Source organism: Vanellus vanellus, assembly GCF_965231255.1.
Source record: "Vanellus vanellus genome assembly, chromosome: 6".
Classification (NCBI taxonomy): domain Eukaryota; kingdom Metazoa; phylum Chordata; class Aves; order Charadriiformes; family Charadriidae; genus Vanellus; species Vanellus vanellus.
Genome location: NC_138911.1, coordinates 67,750,839 through 67,778,543, shown reverse-complemented (window position 1 = coordinate 67,778,543; position 27,705 = coordinate 67,750,839). Strand labels below are relative to the sequence as shown.

Sequence of the window (27,705 nt, the reverse complement as noted above, 5' to 3'; positions counted from 1 at the left end):
GGTTGTTCGGGCTCATTATCACAAATCACCGCTCGGTTTAACTAACCAGAACTAATGAAGTTTGTCGTTCTCGAAAGATGCAGATGGTCTGTTTAAATTAACAGGATGAGCTTCACCTATCGGGAAAGCGTGAACTTGGTTTAATTGCAGCTCCCGGCGGAGGCGGAGGGGCAGTTGCCTGCCGGCGGTACCCAAGGACCGGGGGGAGCATCGCTGCCGGCCGCCTTCCCCCGCCGGAGGTGCTGCCGGGGTGGGGGGACGCACCGGCCGGAGCCCATCCGTTTTCTCCGGAGCTCTGACCTCGGGGAGGGAGGTGGGGGGGGGGGGGAGAAGGGAACAATCGGGATACGCACGTGGTTGGGGGTTTTGTTAACCCCGCTCATCTTTGATGTGCGAGTTCGGGCTGCTCTTAACCTCCGCCTGACCCATATTGGAGAGGATTATGGCAAACCCCTACAAACAATTTCTGGTGTTCTTTGGCGGGGAAAATAGGGCACGTTTCGAGGCCGCAAACAGCGAAATCCGAAATGATATCGGGGGATGAGACGGGGGCGCTGCCTCGCTGAGCTTATTTTTGACAAAAGCCCTTTTCTCCCACCCGCTTCCGGAGCCGCGTCGCCCCTCGGGGAAACCTCGGTTGCCCTCGCTTTCGGAGAAATAAAAGCAGGAATAAGCGGGGAGGGGGGGGGACACGACCAGATCCTGCACAGCCCCAGAGCCCCGACATCACTTTAACTTCAGTCCAGGGGGTCCGTCTGTCCGGGTGCGTCTCCCTCTGCGGAAGAGGAGTCGCTTTTTGCACATCCCCTTTCACGTAGCCGCGCAGCGGCTCCAAAGCGCACCCACTGGAATTGCTTAAGTAATTCCTGACTATTTCTATAAACGTTTAAAATGATGGCTTTTACAGTTGGGTAATATGTGTAATTAAGTCGGCGTTATTTAATTTAATTTAATATCCTGTGTTTTAGAGCGTATTTGGGGAGCTGGAAGCGGCGCTGCCCTCCGGCGCACAGTGCCGGGCACAGCGTCTGACCCCCAACTCCTTTTGATTATATTAAAAACTCCCGCAAGGAGTTGTTAAATATTTAGAATATCGGGTTCGGATATTTTTTTTTTCCATTATGATTGTTCCCGTTATTACAGTTACTCTCAAGAGCTGCCCTGCTTTTTCGTTTTAACTCCAACATGACCGTTCTTTACGTGCCCATTTCGCGCATACGAAGTGATGCGCTCGTCGCGGTAGAGAAGGAGGAATGCAGGAGAGAAATCGCAGGCTAAATTTGGGAATTATTTTTTACCCTTCTAGAGGTTTAACAATTTGGGGTTGATTTGCTTTGGGTTTTTTTTTTAATTGGATTTGGAAGATGGTGCTTCTGTCAAATTTAAAACTTGCACGAAAGAAGGGAAAACCTGGAAATGAGAGATGACAGAAACTATTAGGACTTCTAGAAAATTATTTTGTAGATACGAGGCGCTGACAGGATCAGTTATTCAGCCTAGCAGCGATTGATATTTTTTTTTTTTTTTTGGGGGGGGGGGAAATGAATTGTAAGGTATTGTGGGTTGGTTTTATTTCCAAATTATAGTGTTATATTTTTCTTTTTAAGCACCTTAAAATCGATTTGTTTTTTATGACATTAATTTAGTAAAAAAAAAAAAAAAGTTTTTTTTCCTTTCTGTCGCTTTCTACTTAAAAAAAAAAAAAATCTTTCAGAAAGTGTTTACTGGCACCGTCTGCGTGAAAGCCATAAATATCTGAAGGCGACGTATTTTGGTTTTAACCGGGCTCGTCTGTACTCACAAAGGATCTAAACCGGTCTATGAAATCCCCCCGCATTTTTGTCTTTTAATTAAAATTTAGCTGATGGGGTGACCCCCGCCAGGTACCAGAGGAAAAACCAGCGCCTGCTCCTCGTGCCGCTCGAAACGTGGATGTTAATATGAAAATATGTAGATGTTAGGAATACAAATAATTGATGAAGTACACATCCTCCGGGAGCAACACGGTTCAAGTGGCAAATCTCTCTCGGCAAACAATAGCCACCCTTCAGCGGGGAGGAAGCCATCTCTATGGTAATGGGGCTGACGCTGCCCTATTGATCGAGTGGAAGAAGACATTATACGATGTCAGTTGGGTTGTTACAATTTCATTTGTCGTCTGACCTGAACTTAACCTCTAAAACCTTTCTTTTTCTCCCCACCAGCCGGGCCGGGTTGCTGTTTACCCTCGCGGGGGGTTTTCTCTCCCTCCCGCCGTCCCCGTACAGTAAACCTCTCCCTTTTTCCCCCCCCTCCCGATTCTTTTTTTTTTTTTTTTTTTTTGTTTGTTCCAGAAGAATTTCCCAAGTTTATTCCTCGGCAGGTCGGGGCGATTTCTTTTGCTGCTTAAGGAAAGAGTGGCGGTTGCCTCCGCGGCTGGGTGGTGTTCGGGACGTTACGGCGCAGGCGGGATTAGGATGGAATTTATTCCTTAAACAGATTTCTCCTCTGCCAGGTGATGGCTGGCGGGATGCTCTGGGCAGACGCTGCCAGGGTCCATAGGAGGCAACCCCAACATCTTGTTTGTTTTTTCATTATATTATATTATATTATATTATATTATATTATATTATATTATATTATATTATTCATTATTAATTCTATTTTTTATAAGCCCGGATTGCGCTTCTTTAAAACAAAGTTGTGTCGAACGGCGTTCACGCAAAAAGCCCTTTTGTCAGTAATCCAGATATCGCCGAACGAGCGGTTTACTCCTTTGAATTAGTTCTCAAATACGTTTGGGTTCCCGTTCCCCCTCCCCGCCCCCCCCGTCTCCGCACAGTCTTAATAAATCGCTAGTAATTATCGTAAAATGGCATTTACAAAGAGTTTTCTCGGCCTGCTTGTAACTGAGGCAAATAATTCATCTCTGCTCTGAAAGGGGGGAGCTGCTTTATGTTTTCAGGACGCGGCAAGTGCGGCTATAGGATTGTTTCTTTAAACAACTATTTATTTGTTTTACTGTGGGAGGCAAAGCATAGCAAGTTTACAAAGTAAACCAATTATCTTCTTATAATATGATTGCCAAAGTGTCATTTTCCGCACGGATGACGCGTTCCTTGCGTTCTCTGTTGCAAAGAGAAATAGGATGCTTTCCCCTGCTTTAAGTGGATTTTTTTTTTTTTTTTTTTTTTTCAGTGTATACCTTCCCTAGCGTGGCTGTTCTGCTGCATCTAAATAGACAAAGCTAATTTATTGCAGCGGCAGTAGCAGAGTAGAAGGTGTCATTGCCCGAGTACTTCTAGTAAGTTTTTGCCCGCCTCATTCCGGCTGAGTTGCACACGGGTTTTTGAAAAGGGGGAAAATATTGCATTAAATTAAGCAGTTCGTGTCTCTCTGGTTTGCTGTTCTGGGTATCATGTTAAGTTTTGGACTTTCATTTGTGTGTGTGTGTGTGTATATATATATATTATATATATATTCTTTGCCCTCCAAACCTTCCAAGCAACACTCTGTGAATGTATATGAAAACTGGAGCTAACTCTTCTCTCGCCGCCAACAAAAAGGAGCGGTAGGCGTGTTGCATAATGAAATCATTAAAATGATTTGATCGTTTTGAAGTCATCAAGGTGTTTTGGAAATGGCCCGTGATCATCCTGACGGCACTGAGGTTTCTCGGTCCAGTGACTTGTGTTCCTGGAGCTCTCCTGGGAAGGTCCCTGAGAAGGACCAGGTGCGTTGGAGCACCAGGAGGATGGGTCACCTTCGTGGTCCTCCCCAGGGGGACCTCATGGCTGATGTTCCCCTAAAACCAAGCGGTGCTGGGAAAAGTTGTCTGTTGCCTGTGACGAGTGGGGAAATAATCCGTGTCCTGTGGGTACGTGGCTTTGCTGGAGCAGGAGTCATCCCCAAATAGTTTGACTTCTTTTTTGGGGGGGAAAACGGAGGGATGAGAGAGGAGCGCTCCCGCCTGGCTTGCTGGTGCCCCCTCGATCCACCGTGGGAAATTAAAATACTGGGCTTTGGGGAAGGCGGAATCTCCTTACAGGGCATATTTGGATTTTTCCAGATTACAGGTTATCATAGATTATCGCTGTTGTAGCACAGAGTGAAGATCTCAGCCGTTTCGAAAGCGGCTACGCTTAATAACAAGTAATTACGAAGTTTTAGGAGGGAGAGAAGAAAGGAAGGTACTCGCGTATTAATTTGTGTTTAGAAGACTATCTACCATGACCTCTGGCTAATTGATCATATATATATATGTATTATATTATTCCCCCCCCCCCCCCCCTTGTCCCCGTAATAAACCGGCAGTGACTTCAGTCTGTTTGAAGACGTTACCAAATCTGTTCATTTGCATTTTGCTCTAAAGTCGGCCCATTAGGCTGCAATAACTCTGCTTCATTTTGAAGGGAGGGGAGAAAAAGCAGGGCAAAAAAACTCTTTTTTTTTTTTTTTTTTTTTTTTAAAGACTGAAGAGTCTTTTCTGACAGCTAGTCAGAGTTAGAATTAGTTCAAGGAAATGTTAATAATGCACTGCCTGGCTTAATCCCTTTGATATCACCAGGTATCCTCCTGTTCATGGGTTAATTGCTTTAAAAGCGGAGGCAATATTCTGAGCGGTGGGCCGCTTCACCTTTTCACAGCTGTTACCATTGAGTGACAACTAAATCCCATGTGTAAGATGAGGAAGAGCTCAATCTCCAATTGGGAGAAAATTTATGTAAACCGCAATCCCTTCAGAATGTGCGGAAGTCACAGACTTTCTTGATTTACTCTGCTTTTCCCAGAAAGCTCCATTGTTCCCTTCCCTAAGTCCCATCAACCCTTTGTAGCAGAATATCACAGCGGCGGCAGATAGCTTGAAATATATAAATGCTATCATAGCTCTGATTAATAGCGGCGCTTATGAGTCAAGTCTGATAACGGAGCAGCTCTCCACTCAATTTCAGATACCGCTAATGGAATCTGTCTCCTGCAATTGTAATGTGAGAAGGGCTAATTTGCCATGGAGCTTGGAGCTGTCACCAGCCGGGGATTGGGGGGTCAGATGGGAGCTGCCAGGTTTTTGCCCTGCAGCTTGTATCTCTCGCTTTGAATAGCGCAGCCCCCTGCCTGCCAGGGAGCTGATAGGCCGCCGGGGGGTTTATGCCACTCCGTACAATAGCGAAGGGCTGCATGGGCTGACTTGGTAATTGTGAAGCCAGCTCATTTTTATTTTTTTTTTTATTTTATTTTAATATTTTATTCTTTTTTTTTTTTTTTTTGCTTTCTTTTTTCCACCCCCCCCCCCCCCCCCCTCCCCGCCGCTGCATAATTTCTAATAAGGGGTTTTAACAAATGTCAGATTAGGAAAAGTTTCTGCAATTACCCAAAAAAAAAAAAAAAAAACCCAACTTATAAAACATTTAAATAGCTAAAGTCAGTTCCTGCCGAGGGTTGGGGTTTCGGGAAGTAGGCGCTGGTTATTACGGGCGGCCGGGATAAAGGCGTACCTATTTTCTAAGGATTGTGAATCAAAGAATGGGTCTAACTAATATACTCTTTCTGCTTGCAAAGGCACCGGGGGAGAAGTTCTCGTTTTTAGTGGCTGGAAGCACAATTTTTACAACTCATTAGTAGAGAGGTGCGAGTACGGGGCGGTATGTATTAAAGGAGCACACCTGTATATGAGCCAGTGGTGTGCGATCGCAGCCCAGAAGGCCAACCGTAGCCTGGGCTGCAGCAGAAGTGTGGCCATCAGGGCAAAGGAGGGGATTCTGCCCCTCTACTCCACTCCCGTGAGACCCCACCTGGAGTACTGCATCCAGCTCTGGAGTCCCCAACATAAGAAGGACATGGACCTGCTGGAGCGGGTCCAGAGGAGGGCCACGAGGATGATCCGAGGGCTGGAGCACCTCTCCTATGAGGAGAGGCTGAGAGAGTTGGGGCTGTTCAGCCTGGAGGAGAGAAGGCTCCGGGGAGATCTTATTGCGGCCTTCCAGTACCTACAGGGGGCCTACAGGAGAGCTGGGGAAGGACTTTTTACTCGGGCATGTAGCGATAGGACGAGGGGGAATGGCTTTAAACTGGAAGAGGGCAGGTTCAGATTGAACATTAGGAAGAAGTTGTTCACTGTGAGGGTGGTGAGGCACTGGCACAGGTTGCCCAGAGAGGTTGTTGAGGCCCCATCCCTGGAGGTGTTCAAGGCCAGGCTGGATGTGGCCTTGGGCAACCTGGTCTAGTGGGAGGTGTCCCTGCCTATGGCAGGGGGGCTGGAACTCGATGATCTTCAAGGTCCTTTCCAACCTAAACATTCTATGATTCTATGATATACATTTTATTGATCTGTCGTGAGTTGTGCTACTCGTTGAACTGCTCCAGGAGAGCTGGGCATGCAGCTGTTGGATTTAATGACCAGACTTTCTTGGGATGGAGCTGCTGCAGGCAGGCTCTGCTCCACCGTGGTGCCAAGCATCCACAAGCTTGTGAGGTTTGAGGTTGGGAAGTCCCATTCCTTGATCCCTGCCGAACCTTCGTGATGCGGCTCTCCTTATCCTTTGTGTCCAGACCCACCGAGGTCCCTGCTGCCATCCCGGGGTACCTTGCCGCAGGGGTAGCTTGGTCCTCCTGGTGAGAGCAGCTGAGGTGGCATGGCCCCAGGACCCAAGGGGTGGCCTACAAGACACCTCTTGTACGTGCTGGTGGCACTCATGGGCCTATATTTACTAAGAGGTCAGGCAGAGTCTCAATATTATCCTACAGAGGTGATGTCCTTACTGGACACATCCATGGTAGTGTCCTTACTGGACATATTCGGTCCAGCAGGATGTATGCAAGAGGGCGCAGGGAGTAGCTCGCCTTAACCAAAATCCTCACTGGCTCAATACTCCTTATCCAGGCTGAAGCATCCCCTCTTCAACTTGTGGTGTTTCGATAAAAGAATTCCCAAAAGCGTAGATAAGCGGTGGCAGTCCCTAGCTGGATGTGACAGCGTATGGAGCAGAAGTGGCACTGAATGCAGATGGAGGGTGGCGAGGATGCTGCCAGGTCACCCCCACCCCAAGACATCACAGGTCTGCAGGAATGCTGAAGTCACGTGATGCTGAAGTCCCATTTGAGGCGAAGGACAGCACTCAGTTCTAACCAAAGTGCCCGCTTTGGTTTTTGGGGTGGTTGTTTGTTGTTTTTTTTTTTTTTTTATGGTGGTCCCGCCCATTTGCTTGGTTTCTGTTCTCTCCTCGTGGCCGTGAAGACTCAGCTGGGATCGGCGAGCTGAGCCGCGTTCTCCTACCTCCTCCTCCTCCTCCTCCTCCTCCTCCTCCTCCAGCGCCGGGAGCGGAGGCTGCGGGCAGGGCTTAAGAGGCTATTCAGCTCCGGGTCCTTGAGGAAGAATAAAATCTGGTTTGCTGTTCCCTGTAAGACCTGCGCTGGCTCTTCAGCGCCAAGAGCAAGAGAAACCGCCTTTTGTCCATGGAGTGTTTGTGACTTAAGAGGCAGGCAAACCCAGAGGGATTGGGCTTTTGGGGGGATAATTATTATTACTTTGGTCCTAAACTCGCGTTTGGGGGTTTATTTGCATTTTATTTTTAAATAGTTCTTCTATTTCAGCAGCAGTGCGCCTGCACGCTTAAATTTTATCTGTGGAAAGCTTGGTTGTTGAGGCTTCTAAGTTCTGGTCTTCATAACCTACATCAAAAAAATTATTACATCTCAAAACAAGTGAAACCTCTTAAGTGAAATTTGAAATGTTAAATCTTTAATGCACTGTTCTGTTATGCCATGAAATAAAAATACATTGAAAGGGTATATTTCCGCTACTGCAAAGCGAAGTTACAGCAGCGCAGAGGCAGAAGTTGCTGGCGGTACCTGGAGCCTGTGCAGGGAACCACTGGCATCAGCGTCGTCATCTGCAGCTGCAGGGGGAGACTGAAATTAAAAAAAAAAAAAAAAAATCCATTAATTAGTTTATTAGTGGAGATTTTAAAAGCAGGCGAGTTATTTCTTACTCTACTGACTAAAATATAAAAGATACGAGGCTGCGATCTGCTACCTATAAAGTTTCGGAGGGAACAGAAGGCAGAAATAATCAGCTTATTTCACTAGGTACAGATAGGTGTTTCCAGTTTAATACATCAGCTTCAAATATGAAACGTTCCAATTATCTTACTTTTTTATGAATCCAGTGCACTGAAGATTGCATGTAACAAAAACATTTTAATTAAGTTCCAATTCCAATCCATATATAGCTTTATACCAATCAGTTAATACATTTTTGCAGCTTATTAAATATAAAATGTCTGCCATTATTTCCTAAGTAAAAAGTAAAAACGTTGATCGAGTCCTTTGTTATGTGCATAGAGCTGTAACCTGTGCTCTTGGCTAACAAAAAGTTTTACCGAACTTAGAGGAGAGGCTAAATTTTAAATCGCATACTGACTTGTTTTAGCGATTGCCGCCAAATGAGAAGCTAAAGAGTATAATTGCAAAACCGCATTAAAATACCTAATTTCAGTCTTCCCGATTGTTCCTGCGAACTCTTAATAAAAACCCTGTGGCTAAAATATTCCTGATTAAAGGAAGTTTCTACTGCCCACGTGCCTGGAGCTGAGGCCCAGCCGCCCGTTCTTTCATTTGGGTGCCTGAGAAGGAAAACAAAATAATAATTATTGGATTTTTAGTCTTTTCCTTTTATGTTTAGGGATGCCATGGGAAAATATTTCCCACAAAGGACTGCATGACCTCTCCTTTGCTGATGGTTTCTGTCCCTTCTGAGTGAGTTTTCAGATGATGGGAATGATCAGAAAGTCGCAGTTATTGAACCCGTAGGAAGGGACCTTCTTCCCTCTTGTTTTTTTTATGAAAAAGTGTTCCATGCGCTTCGAGCAAGTCTTACCCCAAACTAGTTATTTTGCAAAATCAAAAATACAAGCTGTTCCCTTGGCTTTTCCTCCATGTAAGATAAGCAAGCCTAGGAGGCAGCTTTTATTCAAGCTCGGTACTTCGCTCCTTCTCGAAGTGGGCCTGGCGGTGGTGGCTGTAATACCTCTGGGAGAAGTCATGAAGACTTTCCCACTGTTGCGTTGGCTGCAGATCTTTTCTTCCATGGACTGATTTCTGTGTGCTGAGACTGTTCCAACAGTGGGGTATTACCATTCCGAATGCTTTCTTCTAGCTGATCCAGCCGCCTTCTCCAAGAGATGGTCCCTACCTAGCCAAAGCCCAGGGTTCCCCCCCTCACTGGACAGAGCCTTATGGTGGGGTTTTGCCCACCTTTTCCTCTTTGTAAAGCCCATCTTCTTGAGGGAGTCACCGCAAGGTAGCTTTATGCCTACACTGTGTTGACAGATGAACACTGGATGGTCATTACCATTGCCATGGCTTCATTGTTGGCAACCCATTGATCCTCTTGTTCCAGTCATCTGTTCTTTCTCATACCGGTTCCAAAGACTGGAAGAAACCTGCTGGCTTTGGGGGAGCAGGAAGGTACCCTCCCTGGTCCCCAGAAGCAAGGGGATAAAGCCCTCCTTGATGTTGCCTTTACGTGAGGCCAGTCGAGGATCCAGCTGTCATGGGTCTTTGCTGTGTTTTTTGTAGCACCTCAACCGCATTTGAAAAATGTGTAGAAGTCAAGTGAGGATAAATCTCTGCCACTCTCTGCTCTGGAGCCCTGATAGGCCATCAAAAGGTGAGACAGTGTTAAGCAGCTAAAAGTTGTTTTCAGAAAAAAACCCACAACTGTTGCCTTCTCCTGACCACGGTGCACCTGCAAGCCTCCAGCCAATGTAGGTGGAACAGTGTGGGTCTCCTGGCTGGGTGGCAGAGGCTGTGTACTTGCTTCTCTTCCAGCAAGGCTTCACTGCAGGAATTATTTGCAATGTCTGTGTCAGACCTGGTGTTTGACTTTGGTGAGGCACGTGTCTATGTACCATGAGAAGACCCCTACTTACCTTCCACGTGACAAATGGCTTCATGGCCTTGTTCCCTCTCCATCTCAACACCGGTAATTGCGTTGTTGAGCTTTTGCTGCAGTTCTGGGAAGTCTCCTTTGCCTCTTGTGTTAACCTTCTTCCACAACACACTCTGTCTGAACCACAAAAATGCTGTCTATGCCTGTAATTAAAGCAGCCGTTATCTTCTGGCTTCCTAATGTTGTTCTTCCGTATGCAGCATGTCACCAACAGCATCTTCAGTTGTAGGTTGCACTGTCCTCCTTTTCGAATCTTTTCTTCCTCTTTCTTGGCTTCAAGCTTCTTCACCTTGGGTCCAGAGCTCTGCCCAATCCCTTTGCTCTTTCAAGTCTTCCTGTCTCTATTTTACTCTCATCTTTGTGCCTTTTTTGTTCTTCCATTTCTTTCTGCCTTGCCTGACTAAACACCCACCCATGTTTTTCCCACCTTGAAGTTGTTCTTTGGTCCAGAGTGTTGTAGGTGGCTGACCTGTGTTGTCCATGCCTGAGTTGCTTTGTCACCTCCTTGGACAGTGTGTGGGTTTGAGGGCCATCTTGGCACTAAGGCAAGAGAGACGCAGCACAGTGACACTCTGTGCTGGAGAAGTCCAAGAAGCTGCCAGATGGTGGAGATCCTCATGTGGATCAAAATGAGCAGTGTAACCATGTTAGCCCAGCTGCAAGTCAGGGTTGATTTAATTAGGCCCCGGCATCACGCTGATAATGGTTGCATGGGATTCATTTCTGCTTGTCCTGCTGGTGTGACTTTGCACTGTGAACTGTTGCATTGGGTGGACTTGCTGGATGTGTTTTTTTTCTGCCAAGTGGTCTTCATCTTCATTTGGAGATACCTGCTCTGATCGCATCTGCTTCAAGAGCGTTTCCTTCTGAATCAGCAAACTTGTAAATCCATCCTTTCCATTGCTGGCAACAGAACCTGCAAATAACTCTCGGTCTCCAGCTTGCATTTCCCAAAGCTACTGTCTTGATGTTCTTCAAGAAAACAACGTGTTTCCATTTGTCTTTTTAGCATCTAGCATGCTTGTAGGAGCTTAGTGCTCCGTGCATGCAACATGCTGGTGCCTGGCTTTCCCAGTTCCACAGGAAACTAAAGGCAACGCCGTCTCTGTTGACAAACAGATCTATGGGCTGTGCTTCGTGCTGGATCCTGACCCTGCCCTGCTCGGTGAGCAGAGGTGTCCCCTACCCCACATAGCTGGGATAAGTCTTTAAGCTTTGGGTTGAGTAGCTTTTGCTTAAGCCTTGTTTCATAAAACTCGAATCGCGGGTTTGAGACTTTTTATCAAGAGGACGGGATTTCTTTCATCTCATTTGAACTCTAATGATACGCTCAAGTCTTTTCAGGGAAAAACAAGGAGAATTGGTAAATGATTGGGACATTTGCCAAAAATGCTGCTTTTCATCCAAAGGTTTTTGGGGAGGTTGTTTTACCTTTTTTTACCTTATTTCCCTGCAAGAATTTCAAAGGGATTTACAAAGTTGTTTCTTTATAACTAAAAATTTAAAAGGTTTTGTCAAAACTTAGGGATGTTGTGTAGTGGGGTTTGTGTGTTGGGGGTTCTCTCGGTCTTTAAATACACGTGGCCCTGCTTTCCTGGTATTTTTCTTTACCTTTCCTGGTATTTTTCTTTAGGAGCAGAAACCACTCCTGACTCGATTCCTGCAAACTCCATTGCATCTTTTCTTTTTCTATTTGGGTGCCACATCTTTCTAGTAGCGGAGAGGAGGAGAGCACAACCAGAACCCTTGAGGCTGAGAACCTTGTCAGACAGGTCGTGTGTGTCCCACCTCTCCCTTGGAGGAGATGGACTCAAGGCTGCTGGGCTGGCTTGGTAGCAAATCCGTCAGAGCAGTGTTCATGCTTATAGATGCCTTTTCTATATGCAATTGTGTGATTTTGAAATGTTATATTAATGCAGTGAGTGACGGGTTTTGCCTTGGAGAATTTCATGCCATATACCCAGACCTGCGTTGAACCACAGTGAAGTTTAGACGTTGGAAGGGTCCACCATGGTGGTATGCGGTAGTGAACACAGCAGTAGATACAAGTAGTTTGCTTGATTTCCTACAGAAGAAGTTCCATGTCACCTTTCTTCAAAAGCTTATAGGGTACTTTGCAGACACAGATTCGCTCTGAAACAGCCCCACCTGCTGTCAGTTGGGAATTTTCATACTTTTTTTTCCCCCTTCCGTTGATTTTTCAAGACCCCTTCCTACAATCTTGATGCTGAAGCTCTGATCTTGTCTCGCTCTGGCCTCGGACACCCGAGAGTTGGTTTCTTTTTCCCAGTGTTAACTGAACTGCCTTACTTCTCACCTTCCAGCTATCCCTGCAACTGCAGGAGATAAAAGTCATTAGTCCTACTTTTGTCCGATGTCGGTGGCAGGAGGAGGAATAGAGACCTGGTCCTCCTGAGCCCTCATCCCAGTCCTCTCTTCCCCATGAAACCTGCTTCCCATTTTTAATGGATTAAAAATTCCCATCCTGGCTGTACAAGCCCTTTGACATCTACAGAAATAGGTTGGCTGTACTGAGGTGGCTTCAGGAAGGTGGAAAGAAAGCATAACCAAGGAGAACAGCCCTTGCTAGAGAGTGCTCTGCCAGCAGCTCCCTCATCTCTCTTCGTAGGGGATGTAGGTTTTGTTTCCATGGTCTCCATTTATCTTGGAGTTACGTGAGGAACCCCATAAGCAAGTCCTACATGGACATCCACTCTCCAATCCCTGATGGGCAGAACAAGCCACCTGGGGACTTTGGCTGTGGTAGAGGTTATGGCCAGTATTTAGGAGCAAATTACACATGTAGGTTGATGAAAAAATCGGCTAGCTTATAATTTTTGGTTTAAAGCTGCTGGAAATATTAGGACTAAGTGGGAGTGTGCGTACCTGGGGTGGGACTAGTAAAATACTCAATTTGTGGTAGAGTATGGCTTAGGCTTACAGCGAGATGGTGAATTTCTGGAGAGGAGCTTTGACCATAGCCGCAGCTTTGGTCAAAGGATAAGGCCTTTGGATAGGGCTTAATAGAGCTGGTTGTGGTGCCCTACGCAGCATCTTTTCAGGGTGACTTCCCAAAGGGGTGACCTTCCAAAGAGGCAGAGCCGGAGCCGCACTTGATGCGAGTGGGTGGGAAGAGCCACTATTGCAGAATGGGCGTAATAGGTTTCCTGGGCTAAATCCCACCTCCTGGGCTCCCCGTGCCGACGGGGCATCCAGCCGAGTTGGGTAAGCGGCTCCATGGGGAGCGTGTGCCATAATCCCATCTAGGAGTGGCAGAGGTGCCCGGCTTTTGGGCTTGCAGCCATCCCAATGGTGGGTGCTTCACCTGCTTCCTCTACTCCCTCCTGCTTCCTGGACCTGACGCCCATTTTCCCCACTCCTGACCCTGGCGGGCACCTCTCCCTGCCGGAACCACGGGCACCGCGATCCTCACCCACCCCCGAAACACTAAACACCCCTCCAGGAAAGCTCTGCTAATGCTGTCCATCATGAATGGCTCTAATCCGCTCTTTATTCAGCGCCTTGATGAATTTAAGGCTGCACCCTTGCTGGCGTCTCTTCCAGTGGAGAGTATCCCGTTAGAGCCGTGACTCCCTGGCTCGGCGTACCATGACCCACTGGGCCATCGCTTCTCGGGGTTTTCTGAACCAAATTCAATACTGGAAGTTTTCATGGCGCTTGCGAGAAGAAGCCGCCTCTTTGGTGTTGGGTGGCTTGCAAATAGACAGGCTGGCTAACGCCTGCTCTTCCTAATTGAAATTATTAGGAAGATATTAACCATATAATGTTTTGGCAGGGTGCTGGGGGGCAGTCATCATTGCTGCTGCTACAGTATGTTTAAAAAAAAAAAAATAAAAAAAAAAAGAGGACAATAAAGTAGGCTTTTTTTGTTGGAAAAGAAGATTTCATGTTATCTGTGTTTGCAGGCTTTCTGGCTCATATGCTGGAGGAATCCTTGCTGCGGGGGTGTTTTCATTTTCTCGTCTAACATGGCAGTGGTCCATCTCGGCGGAGGTTTTTAGCTTAAACAATCTGTTTGTGGGGCTGCTGATGGCTCTCACTGTGCGTTTTGAGGAAGCATCCACTGCAAAAGAGAGATCAAAGGTAAAACATCTCAAGCAAAGTGAATAGTTCTTCATTTATTTTCAATTAGGTATCACGCGCCTGCTTAATTTCCTATTCGTTTAGTGCTCAGTGTTGTTTAAATAAAGAAGGCCAAATTTGGGGACTTGGTTCAGCACCTGCGCTGGGCGGTGTCCATCCCTGACCTACCTGGATGTTCAAAAGTGCCAAACGTTGAAAATCCCGCCCGCTTTGCTTAAGGGTTGAAGTGGGACCTGTTGGATGGGTTTGGGGTTGGTTTGTTTAATACACGCAGGGTGGGAACAGGAAAAGCAAAATCATTTTCATCGAAATGTTTTAGTGCAAAGTTTGGTTTCCTGCATCAAAGACTCAAACTCGGCTGCGGGTGTTCAAGTTTTTGTTTTCAGAACTGATATTTTCCCTTGGGGTAAAGAGAGAGATTTTACAGAAAACTTCACCTAGTCACAAACTCAGGTTTCTACTGAAAACCAGAAATGACCAAATTTTCAGTCAGTTCTTTTGAAATTAAATGTGCCCCTAAAATAATGGCATTGTTAAATACAGAGACTTTAAATTTCACGTTATATTCTCTATTTTAGAAACAGACTAGGCAGCCAAATGATATTTTTACTCAGCAGTCTTGTTCTTGCTACTTCTATTTCCCTGAACATCTGATCTCTTCTCTCACAGACTTGCCTGCTGTGACTCCCGTAAATTGTGTGAATAAAAGGATTTTTGTCGGGCTAGGCTAGAATTTCAGGAGTCCGCAGTGGTAGTTTACTCAGCTTTGCGGGTTCTCAAATAACATGTTTTATCAGTGGTTATAGAGACCTTGTTTCACCATTGGATTTCTTTTTTTTTTTCCTTTCTGTCCCAAGATCTCTACAACCTGTATTCCACAAAGATGGAGTTGGGCATTTTCCAGCCCTGTTCCCACATTTCACCTGCCCAATTTCCAGCGGGATTTTCAGATGAGATTTTCGGATGCAGTTAAGGAGCTTGTTCCAGTGTCTTTTGGGTGTCTGGCATCCCACATCTTGAAGAAGCCAGGCTGCCAACAGCACGCTCACAGCGTTTTTCATAAATCAGATGGTCACGCAAACATCTTCAGGGGTGTGCTTGGAGTTCATCAATATACTTGGAAAATTACTGAGATTGTTCTGAGTCCTGCAGGGCAGCTCTGAAGCCCACAAATGTTTTTCAGAAGTTATGGCAGGTGTTTCCATGGCAAGGCAGTGTCCAACGGTGAATGCTGGGCAGTCAATTAAAAATTACCAGGTCGTCCCATTGTTGCGCCAAGGCATCTCCTATGGCATCCTCACCAGTGACTGAAATAAGCAGGGGCGATGCTCTGATGATAGATGGAAGTGCTGTCCTCCTTGGGGATGGCTGGGGAGGTGAGGATGGGTTGTCAGCTCCTGTCCAACAACGTCTGTTGGGACTCGTGTGGCTTTTTGCCCACCGAGGAGCTGCCCTGGGGCTTGGCTTCAGGTTGTAGCACAGACCAAGCGGCCAGTGATGGTGGAAGAGGAGGCAAATTCAGAGGAGGAGCAGTGGCCAGTGGTGTACGTGGCACTGACCCAAGGTTTCTATACGGATTTGCTCTTGTAGCCTTGTCCTCCCCCACTATATGAAGAGGACTCAGCACTGATCTGATGGTGTTGGGACAGAACAGAGCATATATATGGCAGCATGGGGCGGAGAGAGGCTTTCCTTAGCATCAGCCAGGGATGACCATGGTACCAGTAACAAACCTGTGAATAGTCCTCAATGAGTACCAGAAATACCCTGCACCGTGCTGCACAGTTGGGATACATTTCCCATTTTATCAGAAAACTCTTTCAAAGATGCTTGAAAACGAGCTTTTAGACTATTGAGGGATATCCCATTTAATTCCCTTTGCTTAGGAAGTTTGTGTAGCCCAGACTTTAGCCCTCTGTGCCTGAAGAAGAGGACAAAATCATTCCTGTTATATAAAATGAGGTCTCTGTATATAATGGCATTATTTTAGGGTATGGCCTCTGAAAAATTTGCGTCATTCGGAGTTAACTGCTGGGCAGCCTCCCCTGTGCAGCAGGGGTTCGGGAATTGGACCCCATCGCATCGTTCTGACCTGATGGCGCTGCACAGGATCTCTGTGGGCATGGAGATGTAGCCGTTCAGCTGGACGCTTCTTAAAGAATGCTTTCTGTTGAACAAATGAAATCTCCCTGTAATAACCTGGTGTTGTCTGCGTTACAATCGACCAGTGCTCACCCATGTATTTGCCTTTCTCCAGTAAGGGCTGCACTGAAACTGTTCTGGTCTCTGGATGTTTTTGCAAACTGCAAAGAGTAATTGTCAATGTGGTGTTGGTTTTGTTTTGTTTTTTTTTTTTTTCCCTTTCAGGTTTCTAAACTTGGTGCCTTTTGCTGCGGGCTCAGTTTGTGCAATCAGCACACCATAGTGCTTTATATCGCTTGTGTTGTGCCTTGGGTTCTCTCCCGGCTTTTCAGAAAGACGGTGCGTATTTTGCTGGCCCATACCTCTATTTGTGTAAGGCAGTGAGTAATTCTTCTTTCCAAGCGCTTGTGCCACTTCTGTGTTGATGTACAAACAGGGACAGTCAATGCTCTGTCTAATCAAGTTGGTCATGACCCACTGAAGTGACACCGTAGCCACCGATATCGATATAGGGGCTTTGCTCACACCAGCAATCTGTGACCTGCCCGTGTCCTCTGGCACAGGAGCGCTCTGCCCCAGCTGCTTGCAGATACCCTGTGAGCAACCACCAGGCCAACATTTGGAGCTAAAAACTCCTCAGCCTGTAGGAAATAAGAGCACGTTCAACGACCTACCAACCAGGACAGCGGATAAATATCTGTTGGTGAGAAGACACAGGCATGCGCAGTCCGTGCGCACTGCTCCTCCTGCCTGATGACACTGGCTTTCTCACGCCATCAGCTCATCTGGAGATGCGTTCCTCTGTGTTGATTCCCTGGTGGTAGCAAACGAAAGCTGTGGCCACCCATTGCAGAGCATCTTCCGACTGCTGTTGATAGTTGAAGGTGCAGCCGAAGTAGTATGGCAAGAAGGGTGCAGAAGCTTCTCTCTAGGGGGGAGTCATCTTCAGCATCTCCTTGGGATGTGCCAGGCTTGGTGGCCTCCAGCTCTGATGCAGCCAGGACTTGAAGAGTCCTAGAAGAGATGAGCTCTCAGGTGAAGCTAGAAGAGATGAGCTCTACCTGGCTCCTGCCAGCTAGAAAAGACCAAAGGAAGGCTGACCTTTGGTGAAACAGCGAGTCCCTGATCCAGTCAAGTATGTCCCTTTCATCTACCAGAGATCTCATTCTCAAGGTATCTCTCCTTGTACACCTCTTTAATAAACTTGCTCATTGTGTAAGAAGGTGAAAACACCTTTTTGCATGCTTGGCTTATGAAGGTGATGCGCACCCCTCTGGATGAGGCTCCCGGGTGACGTTCAGGGGGCCTGCAGCGCTCTTGTCTTCTGTGGGTGGTCTTCTGTGAGTCAGTGCATAAGGCTGGATGCAGACGTATTGGAGGAACTCTACTTTGCCCTGAAAATGGCTGCACGTCTCAGTGATGCAGATGCTCTGATCACTTCGCAGGTGGCCCAGAGAAGCCTCCGTCTACTCCCCCTCTCTCTCTTTTGTCCCCATGAAGGTGACAGTTGGGCAGGTTTCTGCTGGGCCAGTCCTGCCTGTATTTTTCCACCCTCAACCTGATAAATCAGATGTGATTCTGGGTAATGGCACGGAGTATAACTAAGCTCAGAGTGAAGCATGCGAGCTGCAGGAGAGAAGATGCAACTTAGACAAGCGCGATCCAAAACCTCCAAGCAACCCCCTGTCTGTCTATATATTTCCTTTAACACAATGAAAACTCATTTCTGCCATGTATTTGTGTTCTTTAAACAGAGCTTTGGGTTTTTTAACGGCGGAGATCCAGAGAGACCTCTGTGATTTCTGTCAAGGACAATCCTGTGCCAATATAATATTCCTGGGAAATCCTTTAGACAGCCCAGTGGTGCCTGCTGCAGAAAACCGCCTAAGAAGAATAGCTGATGGAAAACAGTGCCTTTTTGAGTAAAAAACAGCCAGCTTGCTTCTGAAGGAACTGTGGCCACCACCATTATCAATCTCCTTTTTCTGCTCTGTGGATCATGGCCCTGAATGGTGCCTCTTCCCCGTAACCCCAACTGCTGAAGAGGTGCTTTGATTGACAGGGCAGTGGCTCACAATAAAGCAAGCGTGCAATATTCTAGGGTGGGATTTTCCAAAGCACTTAAAGGAGTTAGGCACAGAAGTCCCTTTGAAAGTCTTGTCTTCCTGACCCCTTAGGCAGTCTTGAAAATCCCACCCCAAAAGTTGGCCTATCCAATTTAGCCAGCGTAATCACGATAAAGTAAATGGCAAAACTGACTCCTGATGATGGTGGTGATGTGTGTAGTTGTACTAGAGCAGCGTTTGGGTTTGGTTTTTTGTTTTGTTTTGTTTTGTTTTTTTTGCCAGATGGAATACCAGCCAACTCTTAATCGCTGCAAAGTGGGTTATCTCAGCCTTGCAGTGCTTCAGCCATCTATGCATGTCATGCCATGATTTAAATGTGAAAGATGCAATGAGTATGATACTCATGAGTCCTAGCTAATATTATTTGCTTCACTTAAATTTCACCCTGCCATGCAAAGGAGATCAGTTTGATGCAGTTTCCTAGTAATCCACAAAATCGTAAGGTTTAACATAGCATTTTGTAGGGACTTACTATAAATTGAGAGATCAGCTCTGTGTAAATATATTTGATGTTTTTTCTTTATCTGTTCTTGAAGTTCCAGCGTGATTAAACTAAAATAAACATTGTTATGCAATATGACATATTTTGGTGCAGGAATTGTCCCTAGGCCATTTGCTGAAGTTGGGTTTATGCTTCTTGGCTGGTTTGCTGCCTTATCTCTATCTGCCGGCTTCGTCCTACCTCAATCGAGCCCGTTGGACATGGGGAGACCAGACGACTTTTCAAGGATTTTTGACCCACTTTCTCAGGGAAGAATATGGGACATTCAATCTGGTACGTAAGGGTCATTTTCTAAATGACTTTCTTTTAACTCATGCAATAGCAGAACCTTTCTATTTGTGACGATTAATAGCTTGCAGGGGGAGAAATTGAAAGTGTTTTCTTTTTAAAACATTGCTTTCTGATTTTGCCCTTCTGATCTGTCAGGTTTTCTGGGGATGGATCACGTGGCTGGGAAAGCAAGGAAATAATTCTCTTTGCCTTTATGGGGTGAGCTGTGTTATTAACTGGGAGCTGTACGGGTGTCTTGTGTTTGTAAGAGCCCCAAGAGCAAACTGTGTTAGAGGGAGGTGGTGACATCAATTTTGTGTTTTTCTTGTTTTAAGACAAATAATTCTCTTATTTTTTTACTTTAAACTCAGCTATTTAAAGAGGTCGCAAGCAGTTTTCATTGCTGTACCTTTAAAAAAGATTCCTCTTAATTTACTTCTTAGTAATATTGAATTTAAATGAATGGTATGTTTGAGAGAAACCTCTGATTTGAGTTATTGACTGGGTCTGTGCTCTTGCAGAGGGAGGGACGTGTTGCATGGTTGCTTGCAGACCGTAGGGTTTGATCTGCCTCCTCCAGCCCTGATTTAGGTGTTTTGCCACCCAAGGAAAGCGAGCGCCCAGCAGCCCTTCTGTCCTTCCTGCTTCAGAGATTTCAGTGTGGAGGGCTGGGAAGTCGCACCACTGGGGGACAACAGAGAAAAAGGCATGGTCTACAGCTTGGCTCGCTCCATGGGATCCTGAAGCCCCACGTTCTCAGATATTAAGCCCTTGCATCCAGCCAACGTGATGCAGCGAGCCCTGTTGTCATTCCATTACGGCCTTCTCGGAGAGCTGGGTGGCTGTAGGATGTGAGGCAAAAGATGGTAATTCTGGCTGTTGCCATTTAATCTTTCCAAAACTCCTAAAGATCCACCCTCTGAAGGACTTCTGAGATCATAGAATCGTGGAATGGTTTAGGTTGGAAGGGACCTTGAAGATCATTGAATTCCAACCCCCCTGCCCTGGGCAGGGACACCTCCCCCCAGCCCAGGTTGCTCCAAGCCCCGTCCAACCTGGCCTTGAACACCTCCAGGGATGGGGCAGCCACAGCTTCTCGGGGCAATCTGTGCCAGGGGCTCACCACCCTCACAGGGAAAAATTTCTTCCTAATATCTAATCTAAATCTACCTTCTTCCAGTTTGAAGCCATTCCTCCTCGTCCTCTTGCTCCAGAGATTTCCCCTGCCGTGCTATTCCCAGCCGTCTCCTGGGAATGAGGCTCCGTTGGGCAGAGCAGTCCCAAGGCATGCAAATCCCTTAACTCCTTTCTTCATCGAATGTGATGAATTCAAGTTGATGTTCAGGAGGCTTAGGGATGGACTGCGTGTAATCCTACACCGCAAATCACATTTACGATGAACTTGTCTAAAGCAGGAGCAATAAATGCAGCAAAATCCAAGCGTTTGGTCCTGACACTGGTTGGGCTAATGCCAAAGCCCCGCCTGGATGGAAAGACAGCCCTTGTGTCCCACGGCTCCGTTTTAAGGGCAGACAGGGTCAAAACAAAACGAAGAAAAGACTCGGGAGAGGGTTCCTCCTGTAAGCCAAGGATCAGAAATGTCATCTCCTGCGAAGAGATGTGTCTGGGGCCAGAAGCCATCAGCTGGCAGAAAGGTGGGGCTTTGCAAGAAACAGAGAGGTAGCAGTGGTGCTTCAGGAGCTGTGGGCTAGCTCTCCATCCTCTTAACACTATTATCTCATAATTAAATCTTGAATGCAATTAACTATTCCATTTTTACCGAGATTAAATATTGCTTCCAGACCTCCTGGATCCGTTTACCTTATCTTTTATCTGGTAGCCACCACTTTTCCGATAAGCACCTATGAAGGTAATTCCTCACCTCCACCGAGCGTGTCTTCTTTCCCGGACTTGTGCCATGGATTGCAAGTCTCTGCAATAAAAATTCTCATATAAATCTCATACAGCTCTGCCTCTGTCAGGGCAGAGGGGACAGGGAGCAGGAATTGAGGCCCATGTGGGGAGATGTCCCAGAAAATAATTGCACCGTGCAGATATATAGGACAAGAGGAAATCACCTCAAGTTGCGCTGGGGGAGGTTTAGATTGGAGATGATGAAAAAATTCTTCACAGAAAGGATTATCAAGCATTGGAACAGGCTGCCCAAGGAGGTGGTGGAATCACCATCCCTGGAGGTATTTAAAAGACGGGTAGATGTGGTGCTGAGGGACACGATTTAGTGGTGGACTTGGCAGTGCTAGGTTGATGGTTGGACTCGGTGATCTTAAAGGTCTTTTCCAACCTAAATGATTCTATGATTCTGTGATATAGTGGAGATCATAGCTAAACCATATGATGTGCTTGAGTCACAGGGTAAGGGGTTGGCAGCACCTTGTAAAAATGCTTATCCGGGTGGCAAACCCTGCACAGTTACAGCATAACGTAAAACAAGAACGTGGGAGGAAGTGTGGCAATGAAGGTTTGAGCAGAGTTTGCTGTCTTTTTGTCATTTAAGCAATTCCTCTTCCCTGTGGCCACCTTGGGGTACCACCTGAAGGGGTTTTGAGGAGCCCTGTGCGCTCAGGGCTCTGCAGACAGAAAACGAAATGACTTTTCCTTGCTGCAGTGATACGGCAGTCAGTGTGTGGGTTTCTCATGGCTTTTCTTTCTTTTTATTCTAGGCCAAGTCCGAGACAGGATCCACTATGAGAGAGATGCTGGTGTAAGTAAAATCTTGACTGCGCCGTTTAGTGGAGAGAAACCTGTTGCTGCTGCTGTCATTTTCGCCAAAGCAGCTCCTGTCCTGCCTTTCCTTGGCTTGGTCCGGAGCTGGGGCCATGTGTCTCTGGTGCAGGGACAGCGTGCACGTCTCTCTCTCTTCCCCATTGAAGGAAAAATGCTGGATCCCCCTCCCCAGTGATTCTTCATTCAAAATCCTGATGTGTAAACCGAGCTTGTTCCCGTTTCTGGTAGACTTCATCACAGCAGAACGGGAATACCTTATGTTGTGCTTATTCCCTGCTTCTCAGGAAGCAGGCCAGCCCAGAGGGGCTGGCTTCTCAGGAACAGCCCAGAAGGCCAACCGTATCCTGGGCTACATCAAAAGAAGTGTGGCCAGCAGGTCAAAGGAGGGGATTCTGTCCCTCTACTCCACTCCCGTGAGACCCCACCTGGAGTACTGCATCCAGCTCTGGAGTCCCCAACATAAGAAGGATGTGGACCTGCTGGAGCGTGTCCAGAGGAGAGCCACGAGGATGATCCAAGGGCTGGAGCACCTATCCTATGAGGAGAGGCTGAGAGAGTTGTGGCTGTTCAGCCTGGAGGAGAGAAGGCTCCGGGGAGATCTTATTGCTGCCTTCCAGTACCTACAGGGGGCCTACAGGAGAGCTGGGTGGGGAAGGACTTTTTACTCGGGCATGTAGCGATAGGACGAGGGGGAATGGCTTTAAACTGGAAGAGGGCAGGTTCAGATTGAACCTTAGGAAGAAGTTTTTCCACTGTGAGGGTGGTGAGGCACTGGCACAGGTTGCCCAGAGAGGTTGTTGAGGCCCCATCCCTGGAGGTGTTCAAGGCCAGGCTGGATGTGGCCTTGGGCAACCTGGTCTAGTGGGAGGTGTCCCTGCCTATGGCAGGGGGGTTGGAACTGGATGATCTTCAAGGTCCTTTCCAACCTAAACCATTTCATGATTCTATGATTCTCTTGACACTTTAATTGAGTGCGAGCGGTGATTTGGGGATGATGCATCCGTGCACTAATTTCTCCGCAGTTTTCAGCTGGCGCAGATGAAGTCGGAGCTCTCCCTTCCCGTCCTCGCCCTGGCGCTCGTGACCTGTGTGAGCACCGCGCTGCCGTAAGTCGGAGGAGCATATTTGCTCTGACGTGCACTTTCTCACTGACTCCATGGGCAGCTTTCTTTGCCTTCTGCTTGCTGGTGCAAAAATTTCAGCAATTGACTGTGGTCATCTATTAGTTAAGAGCAAAATATGTCCTGGTAACCCCGTGGCTGTGTAGATGGCAAGCTTAAAAATCTTGAAAGCCTAATGGGTTTGTGCTTTTGTAAACAGAATCTTCATAAATTCCAAAGGTAAAGAAAAGCTCATCAGCTCATTGTATTAAAGGCATTTAGGTATGCAGAGAGGGGGGTTTTCAAGCATATATAACTTTTGTCTCCTTTTTCATCATGCCATTAGAGTTCTACTTTTTTTTTTTTTTTTTTCAACAGAACAAAGCAGCAGAAATCACCCGTGATCTGGCTCTTCGCTGGAATGCTCTGTCTTTATTCCCTTTTCTTCGCTTGGAGGGCAAATTTGGATATTACAAAACCTCTGTTCCTGGGCGTGGTAAGTTGCACTCCAAAAAATTGCTCTGGCGTGTTAATTTTTGGAAGAAACCTTAAAACCACCTTATGGAGAGCAGGTGGTTATCTCAAAGCTGCGTAGGGTGCAAAAATACAGCTACTTGGTCTGTTTCCTGACGGCTGGGGACACAGAAATAGGGTCTGTGGGATTTTGTTCCCTAGGTGGAGCGATTCTGGCTGCAGAGCAGTGCCGTGGTGGCTGTGCTGGCGGGACTGGGGCTGGCCGCGCTCGTCTCGGTGGGGAATGCCGTACTGGAAGGCAGCCGGGCACTGCTGTGGATGGAGTGGCTTTCCGCTCTCGCTCTTGTCACTTCTCAAGTTTGGGCAAATTACAGGTACCGCATCTCCCAGGCACGTGTCCTGCTGTGGCCTCGTGGGGCTGTGGGGTGCCGTGCAGTCGGGGTGCTGCTGTAAACCCCCCCCCCCCCCCCTTTCCCCCTTGCTCATGGGATTTCTGTCCTTGTCTTGGAAGTGGGAAAGGCACCTTTCACATCCCACCTCAATTCATTTCACCTGAACAGTCGCCTCCTTCCCTTGCTTTGCTTCAGGAAACTTCATGCCCTGGGTTTTTTCTTATGTTTTTTTCCTTTTTTTGAAGAGTTACAGCTATAGTGCAGGGCTTCCTTATCCCATAACTGCACCAAAGACTGCAGTGGCTTGGGTAGGAGTCAGTGTAGCAGTAGGGATGCTCAGGTAGAGGTTTACCAACTGGTGAAGTGTAGAACACGCAGAACTTCATACTCGGGAATCCTTTCTTCGCACACATCTTTTCCCAAAGGCTGGTCCGTAGGTGGGCCAGTCACAGCTCATGGCCTGAGCCATGTCATGGAGCATCCCTTTCTTGAATCCATACCTGGAGCAGGTACACACACAACTGTGTAACAAAAAGGATCTAATCTCAGGTAATGTAAATCTGCTTCTGCCTGATGCTGCAAAAACTTGGCTTTTTAGTGCTTAATGAAAAGCATTGAAAGGTTGGGAAGGATTTCAAATGCTTTACAGAACCATCGTTGTACTGGCACTTCCAGCTCCCACTAGTGAGTGTTTAGGTTTAGCCCAAGCAAAAATCAAGAGTTAAGGTGAAGGCATGCAATAAGTGTGTATTTTGGCAAAACTGTAGTGACTTATGTGTCTGGTGCTGGTTTCTGGGAGACTGTAGCGTAAATGCCTCATTTCTGTATTTGGGTTTCTCTGTAAATGGAAATAATGGTTTTCAGCAAGATCTGACCAGAATCTGAAGATTCTGTCTTCGCGTGTCAATGCCTATTGCACAAAATTGTTCTGAAGGTGTGCAGAGCCGTACAAATACCTGTGGTTTTAGATACTGTTTTTTATCTGTTCTCTTAAGCGCTTGTGATCAGAGCAACAACTATGTTGTTGATAAGTTTGCAAGGAATCTGCTGTCCTCTATGCCGGCGGGTGCAGTGATCTTGCTAAGAGGAGACTTACCTGGGAACGCTCTTCGTTACGTTCATTATTGCGAAGGGATGAGGCCAGATATCACCTTAGTGGACCAGGAGGTAGGTTGCGGAAGTAGTATCACAGGAGGCAACAGGCGGATTTAAAAACAGGAAGCAAAAGTTTAGTTGTTTCTGGTTTTTGTCTCTTTTCTTGAGGGGGTCTCTTTGTTCAAATAAAATTCATGATGCAGAAATAAAATTGATATTTTTTTTTTAAAGGGTTGTGGGTGGTTCTGGGACGCAGCGTGGTGTGCAAGCCCCGTTCAAGCCCCAAAATCCAACAGGGAGGCAACAGCGGGTAGAGGGAAGGGGAAGCCCAAGTTCTTCATCACGGCAGATAATCCAGATGTGGCACAGGGCTGATGTTTGCCTTGCTGAGGATGCTTTGTCCCTGCTGTTTTGTGCACTTGCCCTGAAATACAGATGTTGGGGCAGCAGAAGGCTTCTGGGAGCAGCCTGGAGGGCAGCAGGTCAGCAGTTTGCCCCGTGGGCGATGTGGCTTTGGGGTTTCTCCCAAGGGCTTTACCACGCTGAGGCTCATCCCCTGCATCCCCTCTGCTATCTTGGTCCCCCAAAGGTGGTTTTGCAGATTTCTGCCTCTGTTTTTTTCACATTTAAGCAGAGGTGCTGTGTGTCCCTGGGTGCTGTTTGCACTCTTTCCTTTTATCCTGAGAAATGGGAGAAGAAAAGTCCCCCTTACAGAAGGGGACACCGACACTTCCACTGCCACATGAGTCCCTGCACTTGGCTTTGCCACAAGAGTTTGTGACTTGTTGGGAAACCCAAACCTCAACGCCTCGTATTTAACCAAACCAAAGCCCTCTTGCGTCTCTTACCAGTGCTAGTTATTTTGGGTTTCCTTAGAGTTTTGCCCACTCAGGGGTGAGGACCACGTGCCTCTGATCAGAAGCCTGTGGTGACCTGGTCTGGTGGTGTGGTCCCAGGCAGCTGCTGAAATGGGAGGGGACCTTACTGAGCAAATAGAGTCATACCTCCTGCAGAAACCATTTTCTGCAGCTTCTGGCTGTAAAATGGATGAAAACTGTGTTTCTTGTTTTAATTTTGCTTATATTTTCGGTGATAGATGATGACTTATGAATGGTATTTACCCAAGCTGGCAAAGCATTTACCTGGCGTTTATTTTCCTGGGAACCGGTGGAATCCTGTGGAAGGAGTGTTACCCGATGGGACACTTGCTTTTAATCTCCATCGTTTCCTCAAAGTAAATAAACAGTAAGCGTTTCTTTCATATGTAACAGCTTTCCTAGAATCTTCGACCCTTTTTTTTCTTGAAATTGTTTATGGAACAGCTTGGTACTGCATCCAAAAGACCAATTTTCTCCACTGACTTCCTCCCCGGTGGTGAGATTATTTTTGCAATTAAAGCAAATATCTATGCAGAAGTAACTCCATCCGGATATAATGTTGCTTGTTGTTTTGAGGTTGGTTTGGGTTTTAGGAAGGCAAAATAAGAAGGTGATCGGCAGAGAGTCTTTACTGATTATTTTTTTTTGTCATTGTCGATACAGTTCATCACAAAAAAAAAAAAAAAAGGAACATTCCCGTGTCCTCAAAGTGACTATGGTTGGAGAGCAAATTGCTGCTGCTTCTCCTTTGTGAACATTGTGGCCAACCGATTAGCATAGAATGAATGTATTCCAGGAATAATCATCATATAAAAATAGCTTAGTAAGAGTGGAGAAAGGATTAGATACTCACATGAATAAGAATAGCATCTGCATTTAGACCAGCCGGGGTGAGCCTTGCCAGCGTGGGTAGGCAGAAGAGCATTACCAGGTGCCGTCGGGAAGAAACGGACTTCTCCTATGGCTTTTGGCACGTTTGTGAGGTCCCACGTAGGGGAGAGGATGTGTCTCCTGTGCTGGCTGTGCAAGACGTGCAGTGCCGGATGGGGTATTCGCTCGCAGCGGCAGAGCTGTTTTGCAGCCTGACGCAGAGACATGCCCTTTCCGATGCGAAATGCTCTGGACGGGTATCCGTGCCGCAGAAAATGTCATGCTGCTTAAGACCTGTCCCCTGGCGTGGGGTGCGTGGTTTGCTCTAGGACACGAGGTGGCCCACGGTCTCTGGCATGGCTTCACGATTGCTCTCTCTGGGTTTGTTTTTTTTTTGGCAGTAAGGAAGTGTTTGTCTGCATAGGTCTCCATGAAGGGGACTCAACCTGGAGAAGGAGCTATTCGCTGTGGCCGTGGGGTACGTGTGAAAAGTTGGTTCCTTCCGACGTTGTCTTTGACCCAGGAGAGTGGATTCATCGTACAAGAAATCTCTATAACTGGACTGAAGACTACGGCAGGTACGAGGCAGAGGCACGATTCTGCTCCTTCCTGCTCATCATTCTTCTGCCAGCAGCGTAACCACATCCGTTGCAGCGTTAGAGAAATTAAACGTGAGCTGTAATCATAATGTTTTGTGTTCTGGAACATATCATAAATCCACATGTGGTATTTCTATTACTGTTAAAATTAGAGAGGACGTTTCTAGTCAATATCAGGTCCAATTCCGATCTTAAAACTTGATCAGGAGCCAAAAAAAAAAAAAAAAACATTGAGGACCTGGGACACCCAAAGCTTTAAATGTCATAGACTGAACCGTGATGGATGGTAAAAAGCATCTCTCACTTTGGGGACAGCTAGGATGCTGGGAAACACCTGATGTACCAGAGGCTCCCTCTATGGAGAGAGAGGAATAAAGTTTTATGAATGACTGAGGATCAGCTGAATTCCCTGCGGTCCGAGCCGTAGGCTTCAGGACAGGTTTTCTTCTGCCTGGGAGGTCTGTATCTCCTTGGGATAGA

General features: G+C 46.8%; 1 protein-coding gene across 1 annotated transcript in view; it reads left to right on the top strand.

Annotated features, from left to right (window-relative positions):
• TMEM260 (transmembrane protein 260) overlaps positions 1 to 27,705 on the top strand; it is a gene marked incomplete at its 5' end in the record, with an annotated part of 37,019 nt that overhangs the window by 7,038 nt on the left and 2,276 nt on the right. Inside the window, 11 exons of the mRNA XM_082485793.1 lie at positions 13,855 to 14,032; positions 16,400 to 16,513; positions 18,896 to 19,075; positions 19,229 to 19,291; positions 21,754 to 21,794; positions 22,840 to 22,923; positions 23,296 to 23,413; positions 23,593 to 23,765; positions 24,779 to 24,950; positions 25,975 to 26,123; positions 27,028 to 27,204. Coding sequence (XP_082341919.1) covers positions 13,855 to 14,032; positions 16,400 to 16,513; positions 18,896 to 19,075; positions 19,229 to 19,291; positions 21,754 to 21,794; positions 22,840 to 22,923; positions 23,296 to 23,413; positions 23,593 to 23,765; positions 24,779 to 24,950; positions 25,975 to 26,123; positions 27,028 to 27,204 — 1,449 coding nt within the window. The remainder of the gene's footprint in view (positions 1 to 13,854; positions 14,033 to 16,399; positions 16,514 to 18,895; positions 19,076 to 19,228; positions 19,292 to 21,753; positions 21,795 to 22,839; positions 22,924 to 23,295; positions 23,414 to 23,592; positions 23,766 to 24,778; positions 24,951 to 25,974; positions 26,124 to 27,027; positions 27,205 to 27,705) is intronic.